This window comes from Rhinopithecus roxellana, chromosome 5 (genome assembly GCF_007565055.1).
Source record: "Rhinopithecus roxellana isolate Shanxi Qingling chromosome 5, ASM756505v1, whole genome shotgun sequence".
Taxonomy (NCBI): Eukaryota; Metazoa; Chordata; class Mammalia; order Primates; family Cercopithecidae; genus Rhinopithecus; species Rhinopithecus roxellana.
In genome coordinates, this window is record NC_044553.1 from 45,871,928 (window position 1) to 45,884,947 (window position 13,020).

General features: G+C 40.8%; 1 protein-coding gene across 1 annotated transcript in view; it reads right to left on the reverse strand.

Moving 5' to 3' along the window:
- ADAM10 (ADAM metallopeptidase domain 10) overlaps positions 1 to 13,020 on the reverse strand; it is a 161,808-nt gene that overhangs the window by 15,740 nt on the left and 133,048 nt on the right. Inside the window, exons 12-13 of the mRNA XM_010374256.2 lie at positions 938 to 1,121; positions 135 to 243 (exon numbers count right to left, since the gene is read on the reverse strand). Coding sequence (XP_010372558.1) covers positions 135 to 243; positions 938 to 1,121 — 293 coding nt within the window. The remainder of the gene's footprint in view (positions 1 to 134; positions 244 to 937; positions 1,122 to 13,020) is intronic.

Here is a 13,020-nt window from a genome sequence, read left to right on the forward strand (position 1 = left end):
ATAATCTCCTCAAGAGGACAGATTGAGCTGGAAACTATCTGGCCAAACTACAGGTCAAAGTTTAACACTTAAAATTTAGGAGAAAATAATAGTTTGAGGCAGATTTTATACTCCTGTACTTTTAAAAGCCTTACTTTTCTTCATACAGCATACATGGCATAATTCTTTATCATCTTTGCCATCAGAACTGGCACACGTACACTCCTCTAAGCCATATTTCTCACAGATAGAACCTGCACATTGCTAGAAGAAAAATAAAAGACAAATTATTTAATCCCTATACAGTCAAACCTATTGTTTATAGTAATAGCCAAGTATAAGCTTCCAATGTCAAAATATTTAAATGGATATAAAAGTGAAAAACAGAGTTGAGTATCAAAACTGAATTACCTAAATACATTTGAAAAAAATTGAAAAACAGTAAATCCAAGTAAGACAGTAAATCTTTTAAAGAAATGGCAACTTTAAAAATTGAAATAAAAGCAGAGAAATAGATTAGATGAGAATCGATTTTATGTTGGTTATTATGGCTCTTCTATAAAGAAAGAAAAATTAAATTTTCTTCATGTAGAGCAAAGTGATATTCAGCTACAAAAGCTTTAAAGGTTTCAAATTCAGAGAAGATGACCAAGGAGTTCTTTTATTTAGGCTACTGAAATATTGTTTTATAAAACTTAAATATTATAGACAAGTCACATGCCAAGTTGTACAACTATGTTTCTCTAGAGAATATCAACCACATGTACATGGGAAGATGAAAAACAAATTAGTAGCTAATTGAATGCTACATAATATATTCATGGTTTTGTGAGGGGATAGGGATATTACTTAAACAGAGACCAAGATTAATTACTTTATGTAGCTTTAAGCATCAATAATTCTTCTGAAAAACAAGTTTTCTAAAATTAAATTTAAAAACATATAGTTAAATGCTTACCCCATTAATGCACACTTGTGTATGCCTATTACAGTCTGTGAAGTTTGGTTTAGGGTCAGATGCTGGGCAGAGAGCTGTGAAGCCATTACATATTCCTTCCCTTGCACAGTCTGAATCATCCCGACACTTCTCAGACTTTGACTTGAATGCACACTGTGCTGTACAACAAGGACCTTGACTTGGACTAGAAGAAACATTAAGTGATTAAACAAAGTAAATTACTAGTTATTTCCTACATACTATTAGATATTAGATTAGATCCACATTATCAGACACAGTACCAATTTTTAAATCATAAGTCTCATCATTTAAATGGTAAGTATGTTACTGGTATACAACTTCAAAAACCTGAAACTGCACATTGCCTCCTGAGTAAACAGTGCACTGGTGGAGCCGTGTGTCCCAAAGAAACAGTGCCTGGGCCTACACGGAAAAGTCACACCTGCAGGGCATGAGATAAAGCAGCACATTGCTCCTTCAGGTAACACTGCCTTGGCCAAGTTGAGGAGCTGTGCATTCCAGGGCTAAGCCAACACAATAACTCACAACCCAGGGAAATATCAATGGCTGAACTTGGAAACTATGCCTACAGACCGAATAACTCTAGCACCCTGCCTTCCTGGAGCTAGACTAGCCCCCTAGAGTCTGAGCTGCTGAGACACCCTTCTCCCCAGAGCAGTCATCACTGTGCTGCTCCCTGCCCCCTAGGGACCAAATGACAGCTGTGCTTGAACATTCTGAGGTACTTGCTGTTGCTGCACCTGGTCTCACAGACTCTGGGATACCACCAAGCCCCACCATCCCAGGGTCTAGACTCACCAACACCTCCATCCCCAGCGACCCAACTCGCCACTGAGTCCTATTCGCTCAGGCTCCGAAATTATTGCCATGCACTGTGCTCTGGGCTCAAATCTCCACAGCATCTCTTCTTCCCTGGACTCAAACCAGGGCTATGCCCTGCCCACAAAGTGTATAATCACAGCTACAGACTGGCCCGCTAGGCCCAAGCTGCTAGGGAGTAACCCAGAGTCATAGATCCTGGTGCTATAGGCAACCTACATTCAATCTTGCCACAGACAGTAAACATGCACTGCAAGACACAAGTACCAACAGGTTTTTAAGATCCTGAGCCTAGAACTCCAGCCCCATAGTTACTCTGCGCATCTGCAACTGGAAGCCAGCACCGCAGCAGGTGCTTGTAGGCCATGCATGTCAGACCTGACACCAAGAGGGATCCCCTTGGCTAAGTCTCACCATTATGAGAAAAATGAGAATAGGAGGGCCCCAAAAGTCGTTGCCACTGAGGACATTAACAACCTACACCACCAGCATCCATTACCACAAACTTCTACAGCACAAGTCACTGAGGTGTCTACAGTTATTGATGATGTTGCATACAGCTGAAGAAGTTGCATGGAGACTATACCATTGCACCTACCTGGAAACAGAATCATCACACCCTTCCCTACCAGCATACTAAGATCCATCTACAACTTAGAGTGTATCTCCACGAAAGCCACTATAGACAATTTAGATGAGATGACTGTTCCACCAGACAGGTACACAGACATCAACACAGGGACTCGAGAAACATGAAAAAACAAATATATATGACACCACCAAAGGAACATAATTAACTCTCTAGCAACAGGTCCCAATGAAAAGGAAATCAATAAATTGCCTAAAAAGGAATTCAAAATGATGATTTGAGGGAAAAGACACAAGAAAATATAGATAAAAAAATTCAATGGAATTAGGAAAACAATTAATATGAATGAGAAATTCAAAAAAGTAATAAATATCATTAAGTAGAAACAAAACTCCTGCAGCTTAAGAATTCAATGCAGAATAATAGAGAGCTTCAACAGCAGACTTGATCAAGCAAAAGAAAATCTCTGAACTTCAAGATAGAATGTTTGAAATTACTCATTTAGGGGAAGGAAAAAAAAAAAGGAAGAAAGCCTGTAAGACTTATGGGACACCACAAACTGAATAAATTTTCGTATTACAAGAGCTGCAGAAGGTTGGGTGCAGTAACTCATGCCTGTAATGCCAGAACTTTGGGAGGTGGCAGGATCACTTGAGCCCAGGAGTTAAAGACCAACCTAGGCAATGTAATGAGATCCCATCTCTGCAATCAATCAATCAATCATTTAAAAGCTACAGAAGGAGAAGAGATTAAAATAGGTACAGAAAACCTATGTTTTGGCTGGGTACGCTGGCTCATGCCTGTAATCCCAAGACTTCGGGAGGCCAAAGCGGGTGGATCGTTTGAGGTCAGGAGCTTGAAACCCCGTCTCTACTAAAAATATGAAAAAAAACTAGCTGGGTAGGGTGGCGCGCACCTGTAATTCCAGCTACTCAGGAGGCTGAGGCACAAGAATCGCTTGACCTTGCAAGGCAGAGGGTGCAGTGAGCTGAAACTGTACCACTGCACTCCAGCCTGGGTGATGAAGTGAGACTGTCTCAAAAAAAAAGAAAGAAAAAAAGAAAACCTATTTATTAAAATAATAGCTGAAAACGTAGGTCTGCCTTGAGGATTTATAGTCAAACAGTAAAAAGTCAAGGACAAAGAAAATTCTAAAAAAACAGCAAGAGAAAAGTATCAAGTCACATATAAGGGAGTATCTATTAGACTAGCAGCAGATTTCTCAGCAGAAATTTCACCGGCATGGAGAGAATGGGATATGTTCAAAGCACTGAAAGAAAAAACAAATTGGTAGCCAAAAATCTGTAAGACTTTATTTGTGCCTCGTTTCTGAGCCAAGACAAGAATCTATACCCAGCAAAACTATCCTTCAGAAACAAGAGACAAATAAAGTCTTTCCCACACAAGCAAAAATAGGAAATTAATCACCATTAGACTGACCCTACAAGAAATACTCAAGGGAGTCCTGCACCTGGAAGCAAAAGAAACCAATAATCACCATTATGAAAACACACAGAATTATAATGCTAACAACCTATACCACCACTGCCGCCATTACTACAAAGCTGTATAGCGCAGGCCACTGTGATACACAAATGAGAAAAAGAAGAGTCAAATGTTACTGCTACAGAAAACTACCAAACCACAATGCTGCATGAGAGGAAAAAAAGGAAGAATGAATATGCAAAAAAAAAAAAAAAAGGGGGCGGAGCAAGATGGCCGAATAGGAACAGCTCCAGTCTCCAACTCCCAGCGCGAGCGACACAGAAGACCGGTGATTTCTGCATTTTCAACTGAGGTACTGGGGTCATCTCACTAGGGAGTGCTGGACAATCGGTGCTGGTCAGCTGCTGCAGCCTGACCAGCGAGAGCTGAAGCAGGGCGAGGCATCGCCTCACCTGGAAGCGCAAGGGGGAAGGGGATCCGTTTTCCTAGCCAGGGGAACTGAGACACACAACACCTGGAAAATCGGGTAACTCCCACCCCAATACTGCGCTGTAAGCATACAGGCACACCAGGAGAATATATCCCACACCTGGCCGGGAGGGTCCCACGCCCACGAAGCCTCCCTCACTGCTAACACAGCAGTCTGCCGCGATCTATCCGCAAGGCAGCAGCGAGGCTGGGGGAGGGGCGCCCGCCATTGCTGAGGCTTAAGTAGGTAAACAAAGCCTCTGGGAAGCTCGAACTGGGTGGAGCTCACAGCAGCTCAAGGAAGCCTGCCTGTCTCTGTAGTCTCCACCTCTGGGAACAGCGCACAGCTGAAGACCAACAGGGGAAGTAGCGGGAGCCGGTGCAGACGCGAACGACTCTGTCTGACAGCTTTGGGGAGAGCCGCGGATCTCCCAACGCGGAGGTTGAGATCTGAGAACGGACAGACTGCCTGCTCAGGTGTGTCCCTGACCCCTGAGTAGCCTAGCTGGGAGAAATCCCCCACTAGGGGCAGTCTGACACCCCACACCTCACAGGGTGGAGTACACCCCTGAGAGGAAACTTCCAAAGGAAGAATCAGACAGGTACACTCGCTGTTCAGCAATATTCTATCTTCGGCAACCTCTGCTGCTGATACCCAGGCAAACAGGGTCTGGAGTGGACCTCAAGCAATCTCCAACAGACCAACAGACAGTCCTTCTGACTGTCAGAAGGAAAACTATCAAACAGGAAGGACACCTATACCAAAACCCCATCAGTACGTCACCACCATCAAAGACCAGAGACAGATAAAACCACAAAGATGGGGAAGAAGCAGGGCAGAAAAGCTGGAAATTCAAAAAATAAGAGCGCATCTCCCCCTGCAAAGAAGCGCAGCCCATCGCCAGCAACGGATCAAAGCTGGTCAGAGAATGACTTGGACGAGAGGAGAGAAGAAGGCTTCAGTCCATCAAACTTATCAGAGCTAAAGGAGGAATTACGTACCCAGCGCAAAGAAACTAAAAATCTTGAAAAAAGAGTGGAAGAATTGACAGCTAGACTAATTAATGCAGAGAAGATCATAAACGAAATGACAGAGATGAAAACCATGACACGAGAAATACGTGACAAATGCACAAGCTTCAGTAACCGACTCGATCAACTGGAAGAAAGAGTATCAGCGATTGAGGATCAAATGAATGAAATGAAGCGAGAAGAGAAACCAAAAGAAAAAAGAAGAAAAAGAAATGAGCAAAGCCTGCAAGAAGTATGGGATTACGTAAAAAGACCAAATCTACGTCTGATTGGGGTGCCTGAAAGTGAGGGGGAAAATGGAACCAAGTTGGAAAACACTCTTCAGGATATCATCCAGGAGAACTTCCCCAACCTAGTAGGGCAGGCCAACATTCAAATTCAGGAAATACAGAGAACGCCACAAAGATACTCCTCCAGAAGAGCAACTCCAAGACACATAATTGCCAGATTCACCAAAGTTGAAATGAAGGAAAAAATCTTAAGGGCAGCCAGAGAGAAAGGTCGGGTTACCCACAAAGGGAAGCCCATCAGACTAACAGCAGATCTCTCGGCAGAAACTCTACAAGCCAGAAGAGAGTGGGGGCCAATATTCAACGTTCTTAAAGAAAAGAATTTTAAACCCAGAATTTCATATCCAGCCAAACTAAGTTTCATAAGTGAAGGAGAAATAAAATCCTTTACAGATAAGCAAATGCTTAGAGATTTTGTCACCACCAGGCCTGCCTTACAAGAGACCCTGAAGGAAGCCCTAAACATGGAAAGGAACAACCGGTATCAGCCATCGCAAAAACATGCCAAAATGTAAAGACCATCGAGGCTAGGAAGAAACTGCATCAACTAACGAGCAAAATAACCAGTTAATATCATAATGGCAGGATCAAGTTCACACATAACAATATTAACCTTAAATGTTAATGGACTAAATGCTCCAATTAAAAGACACAGACTGGCAAACTGGATAAAGAGTCAAGACCCATCAGTCTGCTGTATTCAGGAGACCCATCTCACATGCAGAGACATACATAGGCTCAAAATAAAGGGATGGAGGAAGATCTACCAAGCAAATGGAGAACAAAAAAAAGCAGGGGTTGCAATCCTAGTCTCTGATAAAACAGACTTTAAACCATCAAAGATCAAAAGAGACAAAGAAGGCCATTACATAATGGTAAAGGGATCAATTCAACAGGAAGAGCTAACTATCCTAAATATATATGCACCCAATACAGGAGCACCCAGATTCATAAAGCAAGTCCTTAGAGACTTACAAAGAGACTTAGACTCCCATACAAGAATAATGGGAGACTTCAACACTCCACTGTCAACATTAGACAGATCAACGAGACAGAAAGTTAACAAGGATATCCAGGAATTGAACTCATCTCTGCACCAAGCGGACCTAATAGACATCTACAGAACTCTCCACCCCAAATCAACAGAATATACATTCTTCTCAGCACCACATCGCACTTATTCCAAAATTGACCACATAATTGGAAGTAAAGCACTCCTCAGCAAATGTAAAAGAACAGAAATTATAACAAACTGTCTCTCAGACCACAGTGCAATCAAACTAGAACTCAGGACTAAGAAACTCAATCAAAACCGCTCAACTACATGGAAACTGAACAACCTGCTCCTGAATGACTACTGGGTACATAACGAAATGAAAGCGGAAATAAAGATGTTCTTTGAAACCAATGAGAACAAAGATACAACATACCAGAATCTCTGGGACACATTTAAAGCAGTGTGTAGAGGGAAATTTATAGCACTAAATGCCCACAAGAGAAAGCAGGAAAGATCTAAAATTGACACTCTAACATCACAATTAAAAGAACTAGAGAGGCAAGAGCAAACACATTCAAAAGCTAGCAGAAGGCAAGAAATAACTAAGATCAGAGCAGAACTGAAGGAGATAGAGACACAAAAAACCCTCCAAAAAATCAATGAATCCAGGAGTTGGTTTTTTGAAAAGATCAACAAAATTGACAGACAGCTAGCAAGGCTAATAAAGAAGAAAAGAGAGAGGAATCAAATAGATGCAATAAAAAATGATAAAGGGGATATCACCACTGACCCCACAGAAATACAAACTACCATCAGAGAATACTATAAACGCCTCTACGCAAATCAACTAGAAAATCTAGAAGAAATGGATAATTTCCTGGACACTTACACTCTCCCAAGGCTAAACCAGGAAGAAGTTGAATCCCTGAATAGACCAATAGCAGGCTCTGAAACTGAGGCAACAATTAATAGCCTACCCACCAAAAAAAGTCCAGGACCAGATGGATTCACAGCTAAATTCTACCAGAGGTACAAGGAGGAGCTGGTACCATTCCTTCTGAAACTATTCCAATCAATAGAAAAACAGGGAATCCTCCCTAACTCATTTTATGAGGCCAACATCATCCTGATACCAAAGCCTGGCAGAGACACAACAAAAAAAGAGAATTTTAGACCAATATCCCTGATGAACATTGATGCAAAAATTCTCAATAAAATACTGGCAAACCGGATTCAGCAGCACATCAAAAAGCTTATCCACCATGATCAAGTGGGCTTCATCCCTGGGATGCAAGGCTGGTTCAACATTCGCAAATCAATAAACTGTAATCCAGCATATAAACAGAACCAAAGTACAAGAACCACATGATTAGTCTCAATAGATGCAGAAAAGGCTTTTGACAAAATTCAACAGCCCTTCATGCTAAAAACGCTCAATAAATTCGGTATTGATGGAACGTACCTCAAAATAATAAGAGCTATTTATGACAAACCCACAGCTAATATACTGAATGGGCCAAAACTGGAAAAATTCCCTTTGAAAACTGGCACAAGACAGGGATGCCCTCTCTCACCACTCCTATTCAACATAGTGTTGGAAGTTCTGGCTAGGGCAATCAGGCAAGAGAAAGAAATCAAGGGTATCCAGTTAGGAAAAGAAGAAGTCAAATTGTCCCTGTTTGCAGATGACATGATTGTATATTTAGAAAACCCCATCGTCTCAGCCCAAAAGCTCCTTAAGCTGATAAGCAACTTCAGCAAAGTCTCAGGATACAAAATTAATGTGCAAAAATCACAAGCATTCTTATACACCAGCAACAGACAAGCAGAGAGCCAAATCAGGAATGAACTTCCATTCACAATTGCTTCAAAGAGAATAAAATACCTAGGAATCCAGCTTACAAGGGATGTAAAGGACCTCTTCAAGGAGAACTACAAACCACTGCTCAGTGAAATCAAAGAGGACACTAACAAATGGAAGAACATACCATGCTCATGGATAGGAAGAATCAATATCGTGAAAATGGCCATACTCCCCAAGGTTATTTATAGATTCAATGCCATCCCCATCAAGCTACCAATGAGTTTCTTCACAGAATTGGAAAAAACTGCTTTAAAGTTCATATGGAACCAAAAAGAGCCCGCATTGCCAAGACAATCCTAAGTCAAAAGGACAAAGCTGGAGGCGTCACGCTACCTGACTTCAAACTATACTACAAGGCTACAGTAACCAAAACAGCATGGTACTGGTACCAAAACAGAGATATAGACCAATGGAACAGAACAGAGTCCTCAGAAATAATACCGCACATCTACAGCCATCTGATCTTTGACAAACCTGAGAGAAACAAGAAATGGGGAAAGGATTCCCTATTTAATAAATGGTGCTGGGAAAATTGGCTAGCCATAAGTAGAAAGCTGAAACTGGATCCTTTCCTTACCCCTTATACGAAGATTAATTCAAGATGGATTAGAGAATTAAATGTTAGACCTAATACCATAAAAACCCTAGAAGAAAATCTAGGTAGTACCATTCAGGACATAGGCATGGGCAAGGACTTCATGTCTAAAACACCAAAAGCAATGGCAGCAAAAGCAAAAATTGACAAATGGGATCTAATTAAACTAAAGAGCTTTTGCACAGCAAAAGAAACTACCATCAGAGTGAACAGGCAACCTACAGAATGGGAGAAAATTTTTGCAACCTACTCATCTGACAAAGGGCTAATATCCAGAATCTACAAAGAACTCAAACAAATATACGAGAAAAAAACAAACAACCCCATCAAAAAGTGGGGAAAGGATATGAACAGACATTTCTCAAAAGAAGATATTCATACAGCCAAGAGACACATGAAAAAATGCTCATCATCACTCGCCATCAGAGAAATGCAAATCAAAACCACAATGAGATACCATCTCACACCAGTTAGAATGGCAATCATTAAGAAGTCAGGAAACAACAGGTGTTGGAGAGGATGTGGAGAAATAGGAACACTTTTACACTGTTGGTGGGATTGTAAACTAGTTCAACCATTATGGAAAACAGTATGGCAATTCCTCAAGGATCTAGAACTAGATGTACCATATGACCCAGCCATCCCACTACTGGGTATATACCCAAAGGATTATAAATTATTCTACTACAAAGACACATGTACACGTATGTTTATTGCGGCACTATTCACAATAGCAAAGACTTGGAATCAACCCAAATGTCCATCTGTGACAGACTGGATTAAGAAAATGTGGCACATATACACCATGGAATACTATGCAGCCATAAAAAAGGATGAGTTTGCGTCCTTTGTAGGGACATGGATGCAGCTGGAAACCATCATTCTTAGCAAACTATCACAAGAACAGAAAACCAAACACCGCATGTTCTCACTCATAGGTGGGAACTGAACAATGAGATCACTTGGACTCAGGAAGGGGAACATCACGCACTGGGGCCTATCATGGGGAGGGGGGAGGGGGGAGGAGGGAGGGATTGCATTGGGGAGTTATACATGATATAAATGATGAATTGATGGGTGCTGACGAGTTGATGGGTGCAGCACACCAACATGGCATAAGTATACATATGTAACAAACCTGCACGTTATGCACATGTACCCTAGAACTTAAAGTATAATAAAATAAAAAAAAAAAAAAAAAAAAAAGGCCTGGCGCAGTGGCTCACGCTGGGAGGCGGAGGCAGGCAGATCATGAGGTCAGGAGATAGAGACCATCCTGGCTAACACAGTGAAACCCCATCTCTACTAAAAATACAAAACATTAGCTGGGCGTGGTGGCGGGCACCTGTAGCCCCAGCTTACTCAGGAGGCTGAGGCAGGAGAATGGCGGGAACCTGGGAGGCAGAGCTTGCAGTGAGCCAAGACTGTGCCATTGCACTCCAGCCTGGGCTACAAAGCAAGACTCCATCTCAAAAAAAAAAAAAAGAAAAAGAAAAAAAATCAAAATGACAAGAGGAAGTCCTCACCTACTGATATCAATCACGAATATACCCCAATTAAATCCCCCTACTTAAAAGACACAACCTGGCTGAATGGGTCTACTGTAATCTCTTCCCCCTCTGTAGCTTTTAAATGATTTATGTATTCATTTATTTGTAGAAATGGGTTCTCAATATGTTGCCTACATTGGTCTTGAACTCCTGCTCAAGCAAAACTACCAGCTCGGCCTCCCAAACACATGACACACCCAACTAAAGGCTGCTTACAAGAAAATCATTTTATTTGTAAAGACATATATAGACTAAAAGTAAACGAATGGAAAAAGATATTTCACTCAAACAGAAATAAAGTAAGCAAGAGTAGCTGTACCTGTATCAGATAAATCAGATTTTAAGTCAAAAACTGTGAAAAGAGGGCCAGGTGCGGTGGTTCATGCCTGTAATCCCAGCACTTTGGGAGGCCGAGGCAGGCAGATCACCTGAAGTCAGGAGTTCAAGACCAGCCTGGCCAACATGGCAAGACCCCATCTCTATTAAAAATATAAAAATTAGTCAGGCATGGTGATGCATGCCTGCAGTCCCAGCTACTTGGGAGGCTGAGGCAGAATCGTTTGAACCCGGGAGGTGTAGGTTGCAGTGAGCCGAGATCATGCCACTGCACTCAAGCCTGGGTGACAGAGCAAGACCCTGTCTCCAAAAAAAACTGTGAAAAGAGACAAAAAAGGTCATTATATAGTGATAAAATGTTCCATTCAGCAAGGGGACATAACAATTCTAAATCTATATGCACCTAACACCAAAGCACCCAGATACATAAAGCAAATACCATGAGATCTAAAGAGAGAGATCAACTCCAATAAAGCAATAATTGGAGACTTCAACAGTCCATTCTCAGCACTGAACAGATGATCTAGACAGAAAATCAAGAAAGAAACACTGGATTGGAACTACACTTAAGACCAAATAGATCTAACAGACATTTACAGAACATTCATCCAACAGCTATGGCAGAATATACATTCTTTTCATTAGCACATGAAACATTCTCCAGGATAGACCACCTATTAGGCTATAAAACCATTATCAACAGATGTTTAAAAACAGAAATCATATCAAGTATCTTTTCTGAACACAACGGAATAAAACTAGAAATCAATCACAAGGGGGAACTTTAGAAACTGTACAAACACATAATTAAACAACTTGCTTCTGAACAACAAATGAGTCGCTGAAGAAATTAAAAATGAAGTTTAAAAGCTCTCTGAAACAACTAAAAATAGAAAAACACAACATACCAAATACTATGGGATACAGCTAAAGCAATATTAAGAGGGAAGTTTATAGCAATAAATGTCTACATAGAAAAAGTACAAAGATAAACAACCTAACAATCCACCTCAAGGAATCAGTAAAGCAAGAACAAACCAAACCACAAATTAGAAGAAAAGAAATAATAAAGATCAGAGCAGAAATAAACAAAATTGAGACTAAAAAAATCCAAAGAATCAGGCTGGGCGCAGTGGCTCATGCCTATAATCCCAGCACTTTGGGAGGCCGAGGTGGATGGATCACAAAGTCAGGAGATTAAGACCATCCTGGCTAACACGGTGAAACCCTGTCTCTACTAAAAATACACAAAAAATTAGCCAGGAGTGGTGGTGGGCATCTGGAGTCCCAGCTACTCAGGAGGCTGAGGCAGGAGAATGGTGTGAATCTGGGAGTCAGAGCTTGCAGTGAGCCAATACTGTGCTACTGCACTCCAGTCTGGGGAACAAAGCGAGACTCTGTCTCAAAAAAAAAAAAAAAAAAAAATCAACAAAATGAACAGTTGGTTTCTTAGAAAGATAAAATCAACAATCCATTAACCAGACAAGGAAAAAAAAATCCAAATAACATCAGAAACAAAAAAGGAGACATTATAACTGATACCACATAAATACAAAGAATCATTAGAGACCATTACAATAAACTATATGCCAATAAATGGAAAAACCGAATGAAAATTAATAAATTCCTGGACACATACAACCTACAAAGATTGAAATAAGAATAGAAAACCTGGACAGACCAATCACAAGTAACAAGATTGAATCAGTAAAAAAAAAAAAAAAAAAAAAAAAGTCTCCCAACAATACTTCCTGATCACCAAGTAAAATAAATAAGAAAAAAAAAGAACTAGAACAAGAAAAGAATGTCCACTCTCGCCACTCTTATCAATATAGTAATGGAAGTTCTGAGCCAGAGCAATTAGGCAAGAGAAAAAAATAAAGGACGTCCAAATTGGAAAGAAGGAAGCCAAACTGTTCCTGTTTGTAGACAGCATAATCTTACATATATAGACAACCCTTAAAGCTCCACTGAAAACTCTTAGAATTGATAAATGAATTCAGAATAGTTGCAGGATACAAAATTAACATTAAAAAATCAGTTGTGTTTCTATATACAAGAAAATAGCAGAAAAAG